Source organism: Amblyomma maculatum, chromosome 11, assembly GCF_055883805.1.
Source record: "Amblyomma maculatum isolate TAMU_Amacu chromosome 11, ASM5588380v1, whole genome shotgun sequence".
NCBI classification, from domain to species: domain Eukaryota; kingdom Metazoa; phylum Arthropoda; class Arachnida; order Ixodida; family Ixodidae; genus Amblyomma; species Amblyomma maculatum.
Window position 1 is genome coordinate 46,272,132 of NC_139354.1, and position 22,679 is coordinate 46,294,810.

General features: G+C 44.8%; 1 protein-coding gene across 5 annotated transcripts in view; it reads right to left on the reverse strand.

Annotated features, from left to right (window-relative positions):
- The window catches only part of LOC146173728 (venom metalloproteinase BumaMPs1-like), a 50,473-nt gene that overhangs the window by 20,591 nt on the left and 7,203 nt on the right, over positions 1-22,679 (reverse strand). For 4 of the 5 annotated variants that reach the window (XM_084584306.1, XM_084584308.1, XM_084584307.1 and 1 more), the window contains exons 6-9: positions 22,033-22,104; positions 21,397-21,527; positions 14,292-14,341; positions 9,397-9,514 (exon numbers count right to left, since the gene is read on the reverse strand). In XM_084584306.1, coding sequence (XP_084440432.1) covers positions 9,397-9,514; positions 14,292-14,341; positions 21,397-21,527; positions 22,033-22,104 — 371 coding nt within the window. The remainder of the gene's footprint in view (positions 1-9,396; positions 9,515-14,291; positions 14,342-21,396; positions 21,528-22,032; positions 22,105-22,679) is intronic. The other variant, XM_084584309.1, reaches the window with a different exon arrangement.

The following is a 22,679-nucleotide window of genomic DNA, read 5'->3' on the forward strand; positions in this document are numbered from 1 at the left end:
TCAAGGGGAAATGAGGGTGCTCGTTATAATACATGAAGGAAAGAAGCCAACAGTCGGCGAGGCCAAGGAAAGCGTTGGGGATGATACTTTGTCTTTTTTTTTTTTACTTGGATAATTACAGAAATTAGTAATGTAATCTGTTAAGGGGAAGATAGTTAGACTCAAAGTAGAAGAAAAAACAACGTGCCGATGGTGGGATCCGAACCCACGACCTCCGAATAACGCGTCCGGTGCTCTTCCAACTGAGCTACATCGGCCGCTGTCCCCCCTGCTACTTTCTTGGGTATTTATGTTGTCTGTATACGAACCTTGAGAATGTTCACCAGCGCCACCCTCAGCCATAGCGGCGGACGTGGGACGTCCTTTGTTACCGCCTGCGTCACGTAGAACGTGATCAAGAGCAAGGGCGAAAGCTGTGCTAGAACCCTCTTACGCTACCTATGGCTTCAAGACTGCCAGAACCGAGACCCCCGTAAGCTACAAGCAGATCAATCAAGGGGAAATGAGGGTGCTCGTTATAATACCTGAAGGAAAGAAGCCAACAGTCGGCGAGGCCAAGAAAAGCGTTGGGGATGATACTTTGTCTTTCTTTTTTTTAACTTGGATAATCACAGAAATTAGTAATGTAATCTGTTAAGGGGAAGATAATTAGACTCAAAGTAGAAGAAAAAACAACGTGCCGATGCCGACTGTTGGCTTCTTTCCTTCATATATATATATATATATATATATATATATATATATATATATATATATATATATATATATATATATATATATATATGACGAATACAAATTACTTAAGGATCTAGACAATTTTTCACGAACCCTAAGACTACAGGAATATTTTTTCGAAAAACCTAACAGTAATTCTGCCTCACTTCCCCGGTCTCAGGAACAGTGGACCCCTAGATCTGGGTGGGAAAAACATCTGGATTTGTACATAAAAGCTGTACAGCGGGACATCCTTCGCGCTTTCGAGACCTACAGGCCCGGACCCTCTAACATTTCAAAAAAAGAACGTAACGCCTTAACATGCCTTAGGCAGCGAACGGAAATCGTCATCAAACCTGCCGATAAAGGAGGGGGTATAGTAATTTTAAACAAAGACGATTACATTAACGAGGGATATCGCCAACTCCACAACTCAAATTTTTATGAATTACTCCCATCAGATCCCACTGCCGAACACCAGGAAATTATAACACAAACTCTAAAGCAACTCACCGAGAAAGGGGAAATACTACCACGAGTAAGAAAGGCACTAGAGGCAATAGATCCGTCCCCAGGGCGTTTCTACACGCTCCCGAAAGTGCACAAAGAAAATCATCCCGGTCGACCAATCGCATCCGGCATTGGCACCCTCACAGAACCAATATCTAACTACATCGATTCCCTCATCAAACATATCCCTCCCAAACATACATCTTACATACGCGACACTAATCACTTCCTGAAAGAGTTATCTAAATTTACTGTCCCCAAAGGAGCCCTTTTAGTGACCCTTGACGTGGTGTCCCTTTACACGAACATTCCGCACGAGGACGGGATCCAAGCTCTGATCACATCATATGAAAAACACAAAGCCCCAAACTCCCCTAGCCCAACCGCCATCGCATCACTCGCTAATCTGGTTCTAAAACTCAATTCCTTCGAATTCAACAACTCGTATTACCTACAAATCAGTGGTACAGCCATGGGAACGAAAATGGCGCCAAACTATGCTAACATATTCATGGATCACATTGAATCTGACTTCCTACGCTCGTACCCAAAAAAACCAGCTTTTTATAAACGCTTCCTAGATGATATATTTATCATATGGACAGAAAACGAGCATGAACTCATCCAATTCATTACCTCATTTAACAACATACATCCCAACATCTCATTCACACATACCTACTCCTCCACTCAAATTAACTTCCTGGACGTATTAATTCAATTTGAAGACGGGGCACTAATCACCAATGTCTACAGAAAACCCACGGACAGACAACAATACCTTCATTTTAAAAGCTGCCACCCGCGCCACTGCAAAACATCAATTCCATACTCTCAGGCAATAAGATTCAAACGAATCTGCTCACGCTCAAAAGATTTCGAGGAAAATTCCAACCGTATGCGGGAGGTTCTGAAACACCAGCAGTATCCGCCAACTATTAATGATGATGTCATCCAAAAAGCGGGATTAATTGATCGCAATGAAACATTTGGGGAAGACCGGCCGGCAGCACAAAATGAACACCGCTCAAACCTGGTCTTAACTTTCGCAAACAACCTTCCGAACATCAACAAAATACTAAAAAAACACTTTAACATCATCGAACAAAGTGATCGCCTCTCCAAAATTTTTTCTGTGGTTCCGCGGGTTACATACAGACGACCAAAAAATTTACAAAATTATGTAGTACACTCTACTATCGATAAAGCAGATATTGTGGGTTGTATGCCGTGCGGAAAAAAATAGGTGTCAAGTTTGCAAACACATGCAAACAACGACCACGGCACAGAGCACACACTCTGATTTTAAACACTCCATCCGCGGAAATTTGAATTGTGACTCCAGGAACGTGGTATATATGCTCGAGTGTGGCGAGTGTCAAATGCAATACATAGGGCAGACCGAGAACCCCTTCCGAATTCGTTTCAACAACCATCGCGCACACAGCAAATCTCTCCCCCACCTTCCCCTGTCCAAACACCTGCAACAGAAAAGTCACAAATTCGACAAACTTAAAGTTTTCCTGCTCCAGAGCGGCTTCCATAGCAACCGCGAACGGGAACAGCGAGAATCGTACTTTATATTTAAATTTAATGCTCTGCATGCCGGTATTAATGAGAGCCCTGGTATTCTTTCTCCACTTCAAAGTTCAGTTACCCCGTAAATTCCTTCCTCAAACACACCCAAAATGGCCAAGTCAAGCTTACTGCAGGTGGCCCAAAGAAATGTCAGCCTCCCCCACCATACACACAATGAAGGTCACACAATTCCTGCTTTTGTCGCCTGGGGTCATACCTATTACTGTATTCTGTGCTTCCTTCCATGTGCCGTCTTTTTTTTTTTTCCCACCTGCACTTTCTTCCACTCCCCGCCTGCACCTGCTTTTTACCCCACAATGCCATTGTACTCTGCGCACCTGTCTCTCTTTCCACTCTTTGCATTTAAAACCTACTCTCATTGCTTGCATTCACACCCCTGATGAAGGCCAGCCTCTGGTCGAAACGTCGAGTCTAATAAAATGTTTCTTTAAATGAAGCGTACCCTTCGCTCTATAATTTTTTAAGCGGCCAAGTACGTTAAATGTTCTCGCATCCTATATATATATATATATATATATATATATATATATATATATATATATATATATATATATATATATATATATATATATATATTGTAGGGGTGTGTTTATTCGGTGAACCCAGATGATTCCAGCCGCTCAGGGGAGACTCGCAGCGAAGCGTCAGGCGTGGCGAAAGAGCAAGGCAGCGAACAACTTCTTCGTCCTTGAGAGCGGCAGCACGCGACGCATGTCAGTGGTTATATCGATGAAGATTACCACACTACAGTTTCCCCCCGGGCAGAGAAGGAGCCATCCTGGCGACTCATGGTGCCGAAAGGACAGACGGATCGTAGTAGGGCTTGATTCGGTCCACATGAACTATTTCGCGTCCACGGCGACGCAAGTCCGCAGATGGCGTAACGGGCTCAACTACGTAGTTCACAGGAGATGTTTTTTGAAGGACTCGGTATGGACCGTGATACCGAGCAAGAAGCTTCTTTGACAGGCCGGCGGTTGTGGCAGGAACCCAGAGCCACACCAGGGAGTTGGGCGCATATGAAGGCGCCTCACCAGTGTCACGATGGTGTTTTTGTTGCCATTGATTTTCCTTTGTGAGCGAACGAGCGAGCTGACGGCATTCTTCTGCATACTGGGCGGCGTCCGAGAGTGGCGTCGATTCAGAAACATCAGGGCGGTAGGGAAAAAGCGCGTCCATTGTGCAGGTTGGCTCGCGCCCGTAAAGAAGAAAAAAGGGAGAGAATCCAGTGGTGGTCTGTATCGCAGTGTTGTACGCGTAGGTTACGAAGGGAAGAACGTGGTCCCAGTTGGAATGAGCGTCGTTGACGTACATGGCCAGCATGTCACTCAGAGTACGGTTGAAGCGTTCTGTCAGGCCATTCGTCTGAGGGTGGTAAGAAGTAGCGGTGCGATGAATGATGCGACATTCTTTCAGTAGGGCCTCGAGAGCGTCGCACAAGAAAACGCGTCCGCGGTCACTGAGCAGTTCCTTCGGAGTCCCGTGGCGAAGAATCAAGTTGTTGAGAATGAACAAAGCAACGTCTCTTGCAGAGGCAGAGGGTAACGGTGATGTTTCAGTGTAGCGAGTCAGATGGTCTACTGCCACAATAATCCACCGGTTTCCAGCAGGAGTAGTCGGAAGAGGGCCATAGAGATCTATGCCAACGCGGTCAAACGGACGAGCAGGGCAGGGTAACGGCTGCAACGAAACAGAGGACTTCTGAGGAGTTTTTCGGCGTTGACAAGATTCGCAAGCGCGCACGAAATGTCTTACGAAGCGGTACATTCCACGCCAGTAAAATCGCAGACGTAGGCGTGTGTAGGTTTTCAATACGCCACCGTGAGCACATTGTGGGTCACCATGGTACGCAGCACAAATGTCGGCGCGGAGATGACGCGGGATGACTAGAAGCCACTTCCGTCCATCAAGCAAATAATTGCGGCGATAGAGAAGACCGTCACGAATGGAGAAGTGGTGTGCTTGGCGGACGAGCGCTTTGGAGGAATGACCAGGAGTAGGACTTGAGAGAAAATTCAAAAGTGCATTGATCCAGGGGTCATTCCGCTGCTCGGTAGCCATGTCGATAGTTGTAAGAGTCGACATATCGTAGGCACAGACGTGGTCAGACGAATTATCTCTAGGCAATGGCGAGCGGGAAAGAGCATCCGCGTCCGTATGCTTCAGGCCTGATCGATAAATGACATGAATGTCAAACTCCTGGAGACGAAGAGCCCAGCGAGCAAGGCGACCGGATGGGTCTTTCAGAGAGGCAAGCCAGCACAAAGCGTGGTGATCGGTCACAACGTAAAACGGTCGACCATACACATAAGGACGAAATTTTCCGATAGCCCAAATAATGGCCAAACATTCCCTTTCTGTGACTGAATAATTAGATTCTGCCTTTGTCAATGTTCGGCTGGCGTATGCCACAACATACTCGCTGTAACCAGGCTTACGTTGGGTAAGGACGGCACCAAGCCCAATACCGCTGGCATCAGTGTGGATCTCCGTAGGCGCAGCCGGATCAAAGTGGCGTAGAATGGGCGGCGAAACCAAAAGGCGGCGTAAAGTGTCAAAGGCTTTATCGCAGGCTGGAGTCCAGGCGGAAAGGTCGGAGCTGCCGGCAAGGAGCTGGGTCAGAGGAGCGATGATAGAGGCGAAGTTCAAGATGAAACGTCGAAAGTAGGAGCAGAGGCCGATAAAGCTCCGAAGCTGCTTCAGGGAGGTTGGCTTCGGGAACTCTGCAACTGCGCGAAGTTTGGTGGGGTCGGGAAGAATGCCGTCCTTAGAAACTACGTGGCCTAAAATTGTGAGTTTTCGAGCGGCAAAGTGGCACTTCTTCAAATTCAACTGAAGCCCAGCGCCGGCGAGACACGTGAGGACATCCTTTAGGCGGAGAAGGTGAGAAGAAAAGTCGGCAGAAAAAACTACGATGTCGTCCAGATAACAAAGACAGGTCTGCCACTTGAGTCCACGAAGAACAGTGTCCATCAGGCACTCGAAAGTAGCCGGGGCATTGCAGAGGCCAAAGGGCATAACGTTGAACTCGTATAATCCATCCGGTGTTATAAAGGCAGTTTTCGAGCGGTCATTATCAGCCATCGGTACCTGCCAGTAGCCGGAGCGCAAATCCAAAGAGGAGAAATACTCGGCTCCCTGTAAACAGTCCAAGGCGTCGTCGATTCGCGGCAAAGGATAGACATCTTTGCGCGTGATTTTGTTAAGCCTACGGTAATCGACGCAAAACCGGATGGAACCATCTTTCTTGGTGACCAAAACAACCGGAGAAGCCCATGGACTGTTAGATGGCTGTATGACGCCCCGGCGAAGCATGTCGTCCACGTTGTCAGCAATGACTTGGCGCTCAGAGGCCGACACGCGATAAGGACGCTGTCGTAAAGGTGCGTTTGTACCAGTGTCGATTGCGTGCGTAACGACAGACGTGCGACCCAGAGCAGTGTGAGGAAGGTCGAAGGCAGAAGTGAAGTTCTGTAGAAGGGCAGCGAGTTGATCGCGTTGTGCGGGTGGGAGATCTGCGTCAATAGCTTGTTGAAGAACATCGGGTGGTGTCGAAGCGGTCGCTGTATCGCAAGAGCTGAGCACATTAACGTCTAATGAAGTAGGCGTTGCAGGAAGAGTATTTACAAGCGCGGGATCAAGTTCTTCAATACGACCGAGACACTCGCCGCGTAGCAGGACGGACGGGCACGAAAATGGATTTGAGATGTACATTGCACTAAGGCCATCTTCGAACTTGAGGACCGCAAATGGAAGCAGGAGGCAGGGATGGCGTGAAGCGGCGTCGGAAGGTGTGAAGAAGACAGTCGAACTAATAACGCTTTCACAGGAGAGTGGAACGAGGGCAGCAGAAAATGGAGGAATGTCTGTGTCACTGGCGACGAGGAGTTTTGCAGGCCGGGTAGGGACGTCACACAAGACGGTATCACAAAGAGGTAAAAAGGAAACTTCCGCGCGGGCGCAGTCAATAACGGCATGATGAGTGGAAAGGAAATCGTAGCCCAGGATGATGTCGTGTGAGCAGCGAGACAGTACAATAAACTCGATGGTGTATAAGACGTCTTCGATGAGAACACGGGCCGTGCACGCCGCTGAGGGATGAATGCGCTGTGATGAGGCGGTGCGAAGCGAAAAGTCGGAAAGTGTGGTGGTCACCTTACGAAGACGACGGCAAAGAGCTTCACTGATGACTGATACGGCAGCGCCCGTGTCGACTAGAGCGAGTACTGCGACGCCGTCGACAAACACTTGAATTACGTTAGTGGGAGAACACCGAGGACTTGAAGAGTTCGAACCAAGCGCAGTTCTTGCCCCGGGAACTGCGACTGTTAGTTTCCCTCAACGGTGCCGGTAGAACGTCGGAGTGGGGACGGGGAACGGCGACGAGGGGAAGGTGATCGGCGAGCTGTGTACGTTTGATTGTCACGAGATACAAATTCGGAACTGGGCGGATTTCTCGGCGAGGGCTGGTCTGTATTGTAGGAGTAGTTCCATAGTTCAGGTCGAGAAGGTGGAAGGCGTTGGCGGCAAAGGCGTGCGACATGGCCCGGCAGCCCGCAAGAGTAGCAGATTGGTCGGTTGTCCGCGGTACGCCAAGGGTTCGTAGGGCGTTGGCGTACCCTTGGAATAGGGACATGGAATGCAGACCCAGGCAAAGGCGAAGGAAGGTTGGAAGGAGCGGCTTGGTAGGAAAGAGATGCTGATGGCATGAGCGGCCTGGCCGCAACTTGGGCGTAAGTCAGTGGTGCCGTTACTTGCGCTGGCACGGGGCTGGGCGGCAGCACAGGGCTGGGCGGGAGCATGGAGCTGGGAGGAAGAACGTCAGCGATGTGATCTTGAACGGCACGCCGTATGGTAGGGGCCAAAGACGGAGCCATGTCAGGAACAAGGCGGCCACTATCCTGTAACTGAGGGACCAGCGATAGCTGGCGGGCGACCTCTTCTCGAACGAAGGCTTTGATTTGCTGAAGTAAAGGGCTGTCCTCTGATGGGGTAGAACCGCCCAGCGCAAGTGTAGAGATGGCGTCGTCTCTAACACCGGACCGCCGGGTAGAAGCGCGCTTCTTACGAAGCACGTCGTAGCTCTGGCAAAGCTTGATCACGTCACTCACCGTGGCAGGATTTTTTACCCAGAGCATTTGGCACGCGTCGTCAGAGATGCCTTTCATGATGTTCTCGATCTTATCCGCTTCAGTCATTAGCGGATCGACACGCTTGCATAGGTCCACGATGTCCTCTATATAACTAGTGAACGACTCATCGACTTGCTGAGTGCGCTCACGCAAGCGTTGTTCTGCCCGGAGCTTGCGAACTGCAGGGCGGCCGAACACTTCTGCAAAATTCTTTTTAAATGCAGACCAAGATGGCAGGTCTGCCTCATGGTTGCGAAACCAGAGGTTCGCCACGTCAGTCAGATAAAAGATTACATTGCTTAGCTTGATAGCGTCGTCCCATCTGTTGTAGCTACTGACGCGCTCATATGCCGCCAACCAATCGTCGACGTCCTGGTCGGCTGTGCCACTGAAGAAGCACGGATCACGCTGCCGTAGAGCTCCAGAACACAGCACGGTGGTTGGGAGGGGCGACGATGTCGTGGCAGTGTCATCCGGCATGCTGGAAGCAGAGGGTAACGTGCGGCTTCTTAGTTCCAGGGTGGACGGGAACGTACCCAGCAGCACCTGCACCAATTGTAGGGGTGTGTTTATTCGGTGAACCCAGATGATTCCAGCCGCTCAGGGGAGACTCGCAGCGAAGCGTCAGGCGTGGCGAAAGAGCAAGGCAGCGAACAACTTCTTCGTCCTTGAGAGCGGCAGCACGCGACGCATGTCAGTGGTTATATCGATGAAGATTACCACACTACAATATATATATATATTATACAACAACGTCGGTAACGACTAGTCGTACATTGGCCTGGACATTGCCAACACCGTACCAACACTGGGCCCAAGATTCGTGCTACTCATACCACTTGCCAGGGAAGCGGTAAAATCTCACCGGCGGATCACGGTTTTGTTGCGCAGACTGTTATGACAGTGCCCAACACAAAAGAAATGGCTTCCTGCTTTTTGCGAAGACGAGGTGAGATGTGTGATTGGGATTCTTTGAATATTACGGCCGGCGCACGTTTTGTAATGCTCAAGGTGTTACCGCGCCAGCTGCACTCCGAGACTCCGCTGCCGCCCGGCCCCAGGCAATTTCTCTTCGCACCTATGTGGCGCTGCTGTCGTGCCTCGAATTGAGGTTAGGAGCCCTATGGGGACGTCACGTAACGGCGCTCAGGGTACAGTTAGTTACTCAGCCCGCGTGCCTTCGCTCTTCTATACCTCTTCTTCTTCCTTCCACTGCCTCTGAACACGCAACGTATCAATATATATATATATACAACATATGTATAGGTAAAATCACATACGGCCCTTAGGCATTGAGAGTAAGCAGGCAGACTCCCCTATCATTGCTTTCGAGAACTACGTCAGTGGCACGCCAAGAGTGGGGGCTTCAAATCATTTCAGAAATTTATAAACTCGGATGAGTTTTCTTCACAGTAGGAGAGCAGGTGAGGGTGGTACTCACAAATGTCCTAATTCATGGGTTGCAGTATGCACACCGGAAAACAATCCGCCCTTAACGTTGTCTTCTCCGATGGCGAACTTCCTATCATCGCTACAAGCACCTTTCACATATGCCAGCCCTACGAATGTGCACAGCCATGAACCAGATTATGTGACAGAAAACAAAACAATGCAATATAATGCAAGGAATGACGGCAGTGAAGTCATTTTTTGCATGCGAAAGGTAGCAGAATCAGAAAGCGCAACGCCAAGCCAGCTTTTGAACGTACGCTTAAACTGTTCTTAGTTTAGAATGTTCCTTCGATTCATTCAGCTAGATCAGAGTACACTCATAACACAAAATTGGTTGGCCCGATGGCCGATATGTGCACATAAATAGCGGCAGCAATTTTCTTATCAGATAAAAACAAAAGACGTTTGAGCTATATAAATGTTAAGAATTATTGATATAAACAGCGCGAACACGAAAACAAGGGACAAGAAACAAGAAAGCCACAGTACATGCGCTGACTCAATAATGAATAAGTACCAACTCGGCCAACAAAGTATCTTGGTAAATGTTAAGAAGTTGATTGATAGCAGTATCAGTCACAATACAACTAGATATTTTAGGTACATGCAAACAAATAACGTCATGATCACGTTCTAGTTTGGTTTGTTGGGTTTAAGGTCTCAAAGCAACTCAAGCTATGGAGACGCCGTAGGGGAGGACTCCGGAAATTTCGACCACCTGGGGTTCTTTACCGGTGCACTGACATCGCACAGCACACGGGCGCCTTTGCTATTCGCCTCCATCGAAAAGCGGCCGCCGATGCCGGGATTCGATCCCGCATCCTTGGGAGCAGTAGTCGAGCGCCGTAACCACTGCGCCACCCCGTCGGGGTTGACCACGTTCTAAGAGACGCGTGATAGATATGTTTTAATGATAGTGGAAGATTATTGTGTTGTTTTATATCATTCGGCACTTCGTTCTATACATGGGTGACATTTACTCTTGTTCGCTGAGCCATGCGCAATACGAGAGGGTGGTAAATAACTACGTTGCTTGTGGCCGCTCTTGTTCGATTCATTCGAAGTCTGCACAATACATGAGGCAAGTCATTGGTAAATCTGTTTATTATATAAGTTATTTATACAGCAGTTTAAAATGGTTGCCCGTCGGTGTGGCGCAGTGGTTACGGCGCTCGACTACTGTTCCCAAAAACGCGGGATCGAATCCCGTCCTTGGTGGCCGCTTTTCGATGGAGGCGAAAAGCAATGTGGCCGTGTACTGTGCAATGCCAGTGCACTGTAAAGAAGTCCAGGTGGTCGAAATATCCGGAGCCCTCCATTACGGCGTCTCTCATACCCTGAGTCGCATTGGGACGTTGAACCCCACAAACCAACCAACCAAATTTAAAGGCCATTGAGAGAGGCAATATGCGAAGTTGCTGAAAAAGCGGCATGCTGGGATGGGTGATGCTTGAATAATTTATTATAATAATAACACACCTCTGAAGGCGAAAAAATCGAATCTAAGTAGGTTTTATAAATCCGTCTCATGATTCTTGACACAAGCAGAGTTGACTGAGCATTAAAGCAACACACATAATGCGTAAAGACGGAATATCAAAACATTCCTTAGCCCTGTTCATTACATAATAGCCATATGATAATTTAGAGCAGGCCTTTTAAATTTGTGCTATCATTAAAAAAGACCTCGAGATATTTGCACTGAGACATCCTGATTTATATTGTTCACGGTTAGTGCAAAATTATCATAATTTATCAAACTTCTTCCTAAATTATTTACGCTAGAGGTGGCTTTAACAGCGTTAAGAGAGAGTCTACTAATTACAGACCATCAAAACATTTGCCCTCTTCATTTTTATTGCACAGCTTAGCTCCTCACAATTATTGACTAGGGAGAAGTAATGTGTCATCACCGTAGTTATTGCTCGGGAATTATTCAGCCCTCATGAAAGGTTATTGTTAAAAAAAAACAGCGGTCCAAGAACAGAGAATTGCAAGGCCTTCTAATATAATGCTTGTTAACGTTGAGACTGGAATATTTATTGTGAGAAATTGTCGCTCTGAAAAGTAACTTTTAATTCTTGAATCTTCCCTTTTAGACCACAACTTTGCAGCTTCCAGAACCATAGTGTCCGTTTTACGGCACAAAACTGTTTCAATATATTTAAGTATACAATTCGGGCTAGTGTGGTATTTAGTAGTGTAGCATTTATATATTCTGACAGAACAAGAGCTGCTGTATTTTTTAACACTTGGTGGCATTAAACCATGTTTGCTAAGACAAATGACATTCTACTTGTTAAAATGACACTATATGCACACAAATGTATCGCCACAAACACTGTGTTACTGCATTTCGCAGTGAATTGGTCTAAAGTTTGGTCTACAGATGGGTTTCACCTTCATTAAAATCTGGTACAAACCTTGTTACGTTAACTTTTGCAGGATACACTCCACGGGCCAATGAGTGATTAGACAGATACAGCAGACTTATTCCAAGTATGGAAATATTGTTTTTCAGTAATTTAACATGTATTTCTTCCGGCTATGCTGCTGTATATTATCCGGTTCTGTGACAACTCAAGTTCCATTTGCGTCGCTGCCTGATTTTTTCGCTTTCGAAAATCGGACGACGGCAAGAGCTCTTCATGTTCGTCTCAAGCGTACTCATTATCCTGAAACCGATAAGTAACGTCGTCTTCCTCCAGGCATCTAGCCAACATACCCAATTCTAAAGAGCAAAACCTATGGTTAGACATGCTTACCTAGACATATTGCGAATAGTTGTAATTTATTTCAAGGGGAAACATCGAATAACAATGCGAAAAGTGTGCAGGGTCAGAGCAATGTCACGAGTGTTTACATTGAAAAAAAAAATACAAAGAGCGCACTGTGAGAAAGTACTCGAAATCAACAAGAAGTTTCTATTTCTAGTATATCAGAAGTGCGTTCTCAAAACATCGAACTTTTTATAGCAAGAGCTGGAAAAGACACCAGTCAGCTCAAGTACTTGTGCGGAGATTTACCATCAGTGAAAGATGCTGTAGGCAATATTGTAGAGCAATGGAAATAATTATTTGAAAAACATTTTATATTAGTCTCAGAGGTGCTTACTGGCACATGAAAAATAAAGGGGAGCGAATTGTCATTTAAAATATGAACTTACATTGAATAGACCTATTTCAAGCTATACGTTTAGAATACTCTAAGCGCAATTGGCGCCAGCAGTGAGATGTCTCATACTATATCTGATTGTATGGCATTATATGGGCCAATGCCTTGCAAAACCCGATTCATACCATGCGTGCAGGGCCCTCTGTGGTGCCTCTGTAGTCAGGATGATAGGTTATATAGCCTGACTTCGCAAACGCGACTCTGCAGGCGCATGTTTAGTTTCGATAGAGCTGGACCGCTACGGAGCTAATGTATTTCAAGACAGCAGCACATGCTATTGAAAACCAGGTAGTCCTATCTAACGAAGCCCTCCAGGGCGTCCAACCCCATATTATATATCTTAGCTTATAAATCCCACCACCAGAAAAAATAGATCGAATTTCCGAGCGCGTGTCTTGGACTTACTTTATCACCTCGGAGTTGGCTCACTGGCCAACACACCATGCCGCATTCGTCGTATTAGTTGATTGACAATAGTCTGTAAATTAGATCACCCTTCATTTCACGTGGATGCATTGAATATGCTAAGCTCAGTGAAGTTAGTGTATATCCAAGCTTCGAACATGGAGTTTTTTATTAGGTTCGTAGCATGTGGCAGCTTATTTGATCACAATTATATTCCATTGCGCATTCGAAATCCGCACTAAAAAAGCAGAGATTTATTCCCTCAGTAACTACTGCGAATGAATTATCTAGTGCAAAATTCAAACTCGCCATTCCTGCAGGCAAGTTTCAAAAGCAGATGTCCTTGGTTTGTTAAGTCATTTTTGGAAGTTTTGGCTCAATACCTTCCATGCTCATCATGCCCCATACAAAATGTATTGTAACGAGCTTTATTGCAAGGCGAGCTAGTTTGCTAGCGCTTGGTAGAGGCTTGCAGGTAGGAGCTGGCTCGAACAACTGGTGCTCGCGTCTCGTGCCGGCTCGCGGTCGCCTGGTCTTCTTCCTTACAGCATGTCTTTCAGGAAATAAGGTATAACTACAGAATGGAGCCTCAATTCTGTTCTCAGTCAGATATTTTGTCCTGTTAAGCAGATGTTCTCTCAGGAAGTGTCTGAGCTTTTAGAATAAGGTTAATGATTTCGGCCAATTTTTGTGCCTATAGGTCTTTACCTTGACCGGCCTCAGCAGTGCTGTCATATTTTACATTTTGATTAGTATAAAATGGCCAGGCTCAGTAAGTGGACCTGTTATTCTATACAAAATAGCAGCATTGGATCTTTATGTATACAGTTTACATTTTCCAACAATAGCAAAAAACAGGAAACGTGATCTGTGCTTCAATGAAGGTATTTTGCGGCACAGCTCGCTTTTGGAAATGGTCAATACGCAGCAGTGAACCTCTACCAGAAGAATGCGAAAAGTTCGCTACCATTCTGGGCGCGCTTTTGAAGAATGTGCTGGTAGGCTTGACCGGTTTAGTAACTTGATGTTGGCGATATCGCATTTATCTATTTTCGATGTCCTGAAGCAATGAGCTGTATGAGAACCGGAAAATGAGATTTATGGGAGGAGGGAAGTTCTGGTGCCACTTCAAGGAGCAAGTGTCCTTTTATCTGACTCGCCCTTGTATTTGCAAATTGTGAAAAGAATACACCTATATATAGTCTTAAATATTTGATCTGATATAGAAGAAGGTGTGTGCGAAAGGTGTGGAAATTACACTGTGTATGCGATCATTGTCCTCTATAAATAAACATTTTTTCATACCTAGTAGCGCCGACGATATGCTCCCATTGTGATGATATGCAGCATCTCGACTGGAAGTATACAGAAACAGAAGCTCTGAATGCATCGCAAAACAGCGGAATGTGGCTTAATTTTTATAGTGCTCGTAATTTGCTGCACGGCGTGAATTATCGCTCTTTTTTTCCGTGCATGTTGAACAATTACTGCTCCGCCAAAATGTTTAGAGATGTTTGCCAAGATCGAGAAATTTTTAATAAGGAATAAATTATTTGCTACATGTTCCATGGCGTTGTCCTCGAATCATAGCTATGCACCTGTGCACTCCGAAAGCTATAGGAGCGTTTCTTCGTCGTTGCATAGCTGCCACTGAAGTGAACGCTAATAATTATTCTATCATTTATGTCAACGGATAATATGTCTATTGCCATCGAAGTAGCCCAAGCGTCCTTGGTTGCGAAATTAATTTTGGCATGAAGAGTAAATAACGAGGCTTTTGCACGAGAACCTCTACATCACCGATATTACTATTACCTACATCGTCCATATACAGGGTGTTCAAGCTAACTTTAGCGAAAGGTTAAAAAAGAAAACATTTTAGCTAGGCCAAAGAAACCACTTGTGTACAGCTGCCAGCAATCTGGTGCATCAAAAGCAATTTCTATTTTGCATTTAACTACTTAGTAATTAGGCTAATTTTTATAATTTAATAACTAGTACCTTTAGACAATAATGCAAATTGCGAAAGGTAGAGAGCAGCTTTTGAAACCTCCATTTCATTTATTTAAGATAAACAAATCATCGCGCGCATCTTTTCTTCCAAGCTTCAATGAAAGCCCACGAAATACAAAAATATATCACGTGTCTGGCGCATTCGCTGATGATTTCAAGCGTGCTTTGAGCGCGTGAAATTAGCTGCAGCCGTGGCTTCATGGCCAGCAGCAGCAGCAGCAGGCCGATAAGTCTGCGATGGTTTATTCATCCGTTTCTGGCAGTCGGGGCACGCGACAGTGCAAATTCCAGCGAGCTTACAGCGCACGCTGCAACTAACGCCAACATATCACCCTACCAGTGGAACTGGGCTGTTGTCTCACGTCCGCAGCTAATTTCGTTCACTTGAACCACGATTCAAAGCACCACAATCGTGACCCCCGATTGCGTTATTCACGTGAGAGGTTTTGCATTTCACGGCTTTTTAGCGCGTGGAAAAAAGATACAGGTGAGGCTGTCTTTATTCGAAATAAAAGGAATGGGGGTTTCAAAAGGTGTTCTTAAACTTTTTATATTGCATTTATCCTCTAAAGGAAATAATACAATTACTAAAATTATCTTAATTACTTATTTGTTCATTGCAAAATAAAATATGCCGGTGATGCACCCGGTGGCTGGAAGTGTATACAAGTGGTTTTTCTGGCCTACCTCAAATGTTGTTTTCTTATACCTTTGGTAAAGTTAGCTTGGACACCATGCATGTAGATATTACGGCAAGCACAGGATTAGAGCTGGCATGACATTTTCGAAAACGAAACTCAAGCAGTAATTTTTAAAATTTGACTGAAAATTTAGATGTGAAAATTGGCATAGTAAAGAGTCGATGCAAGGATAAAGTGTACAGGGGAAAAGGCGTCATGCGGTTTAGGGCGAGTTATAAATGCCGGTAGATGTACTCGAATGTTGAGGAGCCTCTGTCACAATTACATGTTTTTAGTAGCTTTTGAGAGCGCACTGGGCAGCCTTCTTCGACCGCTATGTCGGCGCTACAGCCATAAATTATGCAAAGTCAAGGAAGAATAAAGCGGGTTCACGCAATGCACGACATGCTGGAGCGATCTCCAGTTATTATAGGAACATCACCAGTGTTTTTCAAATGGCTCATTACGTTGATTTACGTGTTGCCACGTGAGCTTGCTGTATATCTAGAAACTGGCGGAAGAACTTTTCGAATCTCTTGAGGCCTTCGCAGGCTTTTCACGCAGTTTGCATTCACTTAGTCAAAATAATTTTTTTGTGCCAACCACCTCACTGGCACAGTGGTCAGGGACCTCGACACTGCACACCAAAGACACGGTATCATTTATTTGCAGTGGCGATGGCAAGTCTGTGCAACTGAAGTATATAATACACGTGTGCACTGGGTTGTGCCGGTGAGCGCTCCACGTACAATCTGGTTTATGCGTACAATCTAATTTTCTCCGAAAATGATTATGTTGCTTAATCTGAGTAAATTAGCACTTCCCCGTAGCAAGATACTTAGTTGGGCGAGTTGCTAAACACCAAATTTTTAATAAAAACAGCGCAAACAGAGAAAGGAAGAGATCAAAGGAAGCTACAGGAAAAGCGCTGACACACAACTCAGTCTCAGCCATTACTTTAAGGCCCTCAAAACACTATTGTGACAAAAACGAAGCCCTTTCACATGAAAAATCTCTGTGTTCATATGCTAGTCAAAAAGTCACTTTATCCTTTTATAATGTCCACCGTTTTCCTGTTTGCGCTGTTTTTATTAACAATACATTTTGCCCGGCAGAAAAAGATGTTGCATTTCTATGTAAATAGCACCTAAATGCTTGTTTTCTCCTGCGTTTGCACCGTCGGTGTCTGAGCTGAAAAAAAAATTAAACATCGCACCGAAATAGTGACGATATGCTTAGCCTTCTAGATTCACCCAAAACTCTCGCTGTGCTCCTTCGTTCATTGATGCACCATTCTTTAAATAACGTATCACGTCACCAATTTTCGTCTTTTCTCCCGCCTCGTTTTTTTTTCGACTAATGTCCTGCAAAAAAGCCGCAAAAAGGACCTTAAAGGCTGTCCAGTTTCCAAGGTCAGCTTTATGTATGCAGATGACTAGGCGGCAATAAAGAAGAAAGAACTTGGCTGGAAGTAGTGCTTTAAAGAGCGATTGTACTTAAAATGAATCAGACAATGCAAAACGGCTTAAAATAAACACCTCAAGATAAATAATAAGTAACTGGCGGGTTGTTTTAAAAACAAAAATGAAACAACAACTATAAGTAGAGAGCGTATTCTAGCTCCTGCGTTGCGGATTTTAATGCAGAATTTTCATGAATCCCGTGTCCTTTGACTGCTAGTATTAATTCCTACTTTAAATATTGTTATATGCTCACGCAGGTATGGAAAAGAACATCGTACGCCAACGATTGTCTACGTGTTGTGGCTGGGAAGTTTTGAGGGTAATTGGCACGCGATTGCGATATGTGTATTTCCTTTCCGAAGGTTACCTAGTTAAAAATAACCTGGAGGCCACCACAGGAGTACTTTACTCACTCCTTTATCACTTCCCACACGATGTGTTTGCGAATTATGCGCTACAAAATGAATTTATCGCTGAGCCTACAACATCATTTTATAAAAAGAGCTTTGATGAGTCAGTCGCTCATACCTGTCGCGTATTCGACGCCCGCACAAAGTAAAGTTGGACGCGCAACTGTTGCACACACTGTAAAGCATAGTCCACCAGTACCAGCCCCTTCGCAAATTGATAGCAGATGCTGAATTCTATGCGGGTACCTCGCGGTCATCACTGCTGTGGCCCAAGAAGTGATTAAGCCTGCACCGAAATATTTTGACTATATTATTCACCCGTTTCAGTGAGGTCACTGGGAAGAACACAAAGAAGATGACCCCTTTTTTTCGCTTATTGAAATGAAGGCGCACGTGTTCTATGCGATATTAGTACGCGTTTAAGAACCCCAGGCGCTCGAAATTTTGTGAGGCTTCCACTACGGCGTCTGCGATGCCGCGATGAGTGTGGTTTGAACCACCGAGCTGCTCAACCACAGTGCTAAAAGTGCATGTCCTCCTTCATTGCGTGCTTTTCCCTCATTACGGTTCAAAATATTATGAATAATTAGTTCGGCTACTATGCTTCACAGTGAAATACCATGGCTCAGCGAGCATAATACTCCGAGCAATACCATATAGGTTACCGTTGAGAAAGGGCCCCTACGGCTTCCTCAGGTAAACGTTTCTTTTTTCAGCACTCGAGCGCCCGTTCAGAAGCAAAAATGTATCTTCTGAAGCCAACTGGTAAATAAAACAATCCAGTGCCAAAGAAAATCCAAATGTCTTGCACCCACCCCTTTAGCCATTCCACTTCGAGCCTGTTATTGACTTTGAGGTTGGTATGTTGCCCATTTAAATTTTCACTAAGAGGAGTGGAATTAATTCCTGCTTAAAGAACGATTCTAATACCAGTTTCAGGAATACATTGTTCAAGAACGTTCAGATAAACAATTATTCTCTCTCTCACACACTTGCGCACAACAATGAAACTCGTCGCCTGATAATTTCTAGATAAAACTAATAATTGATGGCAAGTTACTTACATCCATATTGTAGGGAGGGAGTAGGCGCGAGTGGGTGGCTTCATTTTTATTAGTGAGATAGTTTATTCTTTTTAGTGCGCGCTAAGTATTTCCTGGAGCAAGCAATCGCCGACTGTATCTTCTATAAAAATTCTGTTAGGGGGCACAGAATTACATTTAACCTCGGCCTCTCGCAGATAGAGCGCACGTGGCCAAATGTGTCTTCGCGTATTTTATGCTCATTGGAACAGATCACACTGTTTCACATTAAGCACGGTGATGCTCTAACGCAGGCTTCAGCGTACTGCTCAACCAGCACGCGTTCGTCGATTTCCCGTATGCGTGTAACCTCTCAAAGAATTCAGTAGCAAGCGGGGACGACGCTTGGATTGCCTTCTACGCCTGTCACCATCATGTTCAGAAGAACGTCCACTGGTACATTTAATTTTGTATGCCTTTGCCGGCGCACGAAGTTTCGGTGTTCGGCTTGGCGACGATAGCGACAGTCATTGGAGCTGGTACCCCTTTCCCTTCCATGTGCCATTTTCATGGCCATGTCTCTGCTACAGTGAACCAGAATATGCCGTGTAGCTGCCCTGAGGGATTTTCTTTAGTGCGCCTTTTCTCGCAAATAGTGAACAAAGCGGCAGCGCACCTGTAGGTCACTCTTAAACACATTTGAATGCGTTGCTATAGCGTTGCTTAGTTATCCTGAAATTATAATCGATAACTTATGTTTTGGCGCGTGCCCAGGTTAAAAAATAGCAAAAGATTTCTTTATGGATGCCCAGCCAGTATTCTGACAGTATTTTGAGCGCAACACAGAAACACTTAGAGAGCATTGTCATTCATAGTTCTCTGGCGGCAATATGATCACAGTCTTTTGAAGCTCGTATTAAAATTACGCAAAAAAACGAGCACACAACAAAGAAAAGACAGCACGAGCGCTGACGTTGAACGAAATTGTTAATGCACATTTGCACACATTTATACCCCTTCTGCCTTGAAAAAAGGTAAAACAGCTATCTCATCAACACAAATTATTACGTATGTTTGCACACACACACACCCTCCAAAAACCCCAATTCACGGTTGTCAAGTGATAACGGTGGCTAGCTTACGCAAGAACAACCACCATTAGCAATATGGTAATCCTCCACAATCTCTCTTACAGTCTGGTCTCTGTGTATAAAAATTACTGAAGCGCAATCCAACAGTGGGTCGCACATCTGATTTTCTTCGCGACAATGAATAGGAAGATTTGAACCCGTACCAGTTAGGTATTTCTCTTTGTCTTTGCAGAAGGGGCATCAATGTGCGAAAATGTGTAGTAAAATTTTAATTGAAAGTCAACGCTCGTGTTGTCTATTCATTGATGTGTCCTTGTTCTTTGCGCTAATGAGAGTCGAAACCAACTTGGCCAGCTTTCCTTTGTCTTTTAATTAGCCCGAAACAGGCCACAGTTTTGATGACACGTGGATGCCTCCGTCCTGCACACTACGTATTCTAGTCCACAGTCTCCCCGCCATACATACACCAAGAGTGGGGCGGGCCCCACCCTTGGTGTCATGCGTCCGATACATTGAGACGCAGTTACAGGTGGTATGTTCGTGGAATGCCTCAGTGAACTGTTTCCGATAGAAAATGAAAGCATGACAAATATTGGAGCTTCTAGATCCACTGACAGTTGAATGACTTCAAGATAAAGTGTTCTACATTCCTTGTTACATTATCCATCTAAATCTGATGCAGACATTTGGAAATTAGCACGTTTTGCATCACTTGATCTAATATATTAAAGCATTGAAGGATGGCATCATGAATGATAGAGCGTTAATGGGTCAAGGCGAGAATACGTGAGAGTAATAGAAAAGCTCAAGGCCTTCAGAGATGCGATGGTATTCATCATGGAAGCGATGTCGGACAGTTTAAATGCGACATGGTTATCTGAGCTATAACACGTTATATGAACATCACCAACAACACGCAATTTGCCTCTTTTAATGAGTGGTTAATGGTGTGTAAGGACATTATTGGAAGCGCAGATTGATAAGCCGTGACGGAAGACTCCTATACGAACAAGCTCTTAGGTGTCATACAGGTTCCACGTTGTACTGTGTTTCCCTTTTCGCTGTGCCGTGTGGCCTCCTGTCATTCTTATCCATTAAATCGCAAAGAAACTTATCGACATTTCACGTAGCAGCAGTTATTAGCTACGCCATGAATAATCAGAGTATATAAACAGGTTTGCATTCACCAACTGTGAATCAGGGCAGTGTGTGCGCTAAATCACCTAAAGTTTGTTTTTCAGCCTTTGGCAGCCGAATAATCTGTTAACTTCTCTAAATAAAAATAAAATACTGGAGCAATGCACAGAGTTTCAGATTGCTGAGCAGCACATTAAACAGGTAAATTGGACGAGTTGAAAAATAAAAAATAGATATCTGGTTTTTCTATTTCAAGTTCTGAATCACTTCCTATTCATTTCCTAGCCTTATAATCGTTCTAATAGCAATAGCCAGCCATTTAACGTTGCTATTAATCAATAAAATCAGTATATTGATCGTTTAAAAACCTGCATTTAATGGCCGCCCCATTTCCTACAGGTATTCCAAATTAATCTTTTGAAGAGCACGCGCCTGTTGAAAAGAACATTGAAGCCTGCTGGCGCGAGGTTTAGGGCGTCCTGAGCTTTAGTGCAGAAAATGTAGTTGCTGCTCTCAGCAGAACCGTCTTTAAAATCACTATCGTATTGGTTATGTCTTATTACCTGCATATATCTTCTGCCTATTTCTACTCACCTTGTCGCAATGTAGAGGGCGTCGGACCGTCTGAATGCGGCTATACGCCAGGTATGCTTTGGCAATTCCTTTAGGGTATCATGGGCTAGGATTTTATTGTCGTCAGTAAGGACTATGTACGGTTGCTCGCTCTGAGAATGAGAATACTTGATTAATAGACTGCTAATTTATTTAAGGCGTCATTATATTGAAATATGAACATTTATGTGTCTGGGCAATGGAAACGTTGGTGGTACAATTGAAATATTTGGCTTTGCGCTTTTTGTGGCCTCTATTTTGCTGAATTCTAAAAGATGCGCTATTATCTAAAAATCAAACTGCTGGAGAAAAAAGATTGAAAATATTTAAGGGTTTCAGAATTATCAGAAACAGGAAGCTTGCTTTTAAACAAACTTGGTTGTTTAGGTTTGTTAGAGCATATTCAACGTGAATCGACATTCGTGGCATTTTTTTTTTTCGTATGTTGTACGTCAGCCTGCTAGGATTTCTTGTGCAAAAAGATGTCTCCCTTGCTCATCAGTGAAAGCATTGCAGAACATAGCAAAAAAGCTGAAATCTCGATGTCAGGCAGTAAAGTGCATCTAAATGAGAAGTAAATGCGACAACACTCTCTTAGAACTACATTGTCATACTTACTCGAGAAGTACCTTGAATTTCTTTTAACATAATAGAGCCAGGAGGTTTTAACTGTTGCAGTTGGAGACTCACCTGTGAAAAAAGGGCTTCGAAAATTGTGAGCAGAAGGAAAAAAACAGTAATAAACGAAAATTTATCTCGAACGGGGCAAAACTTAATCACCGATCTGTTACACGGAAACAACATCGCCGCTACCTGCAGACATCCATGCCTTACAAACCCACATTGTGGTTCGTTTTCATGCACAACCTTTCATGCGTTTGTTTACAATTCAGGCGGAGACAGATGGCTGGCGCAAATCATAGCTAGCAGTTCTATTCAAAATATTAAGCGGATTCAAACACGGAGCTTGGGGAAGCAGAGTCCTTCTTGCCGGACGCCCGCGATTTTATTTCCAGTTTGACTTGCTACCTACGTCTATGAGCAAGCAGCGACTAGCAATACAGTGGTATGTTGACGCAGATTCTAACGTATTCGCCGCAATGGGCTAGTAATTTGAGACCCCACAGTCTTTGACGAGTATACCTATTACGTTCAAGGGGGTATACCTGTTGCTGTAGTACTACAGCATCGGCTAGTTCGTTGGTGGTTTATGTTATATATATGCGGCTTTTTTGAAAGCTCCTAATCAGCACCGATTTTTGAAG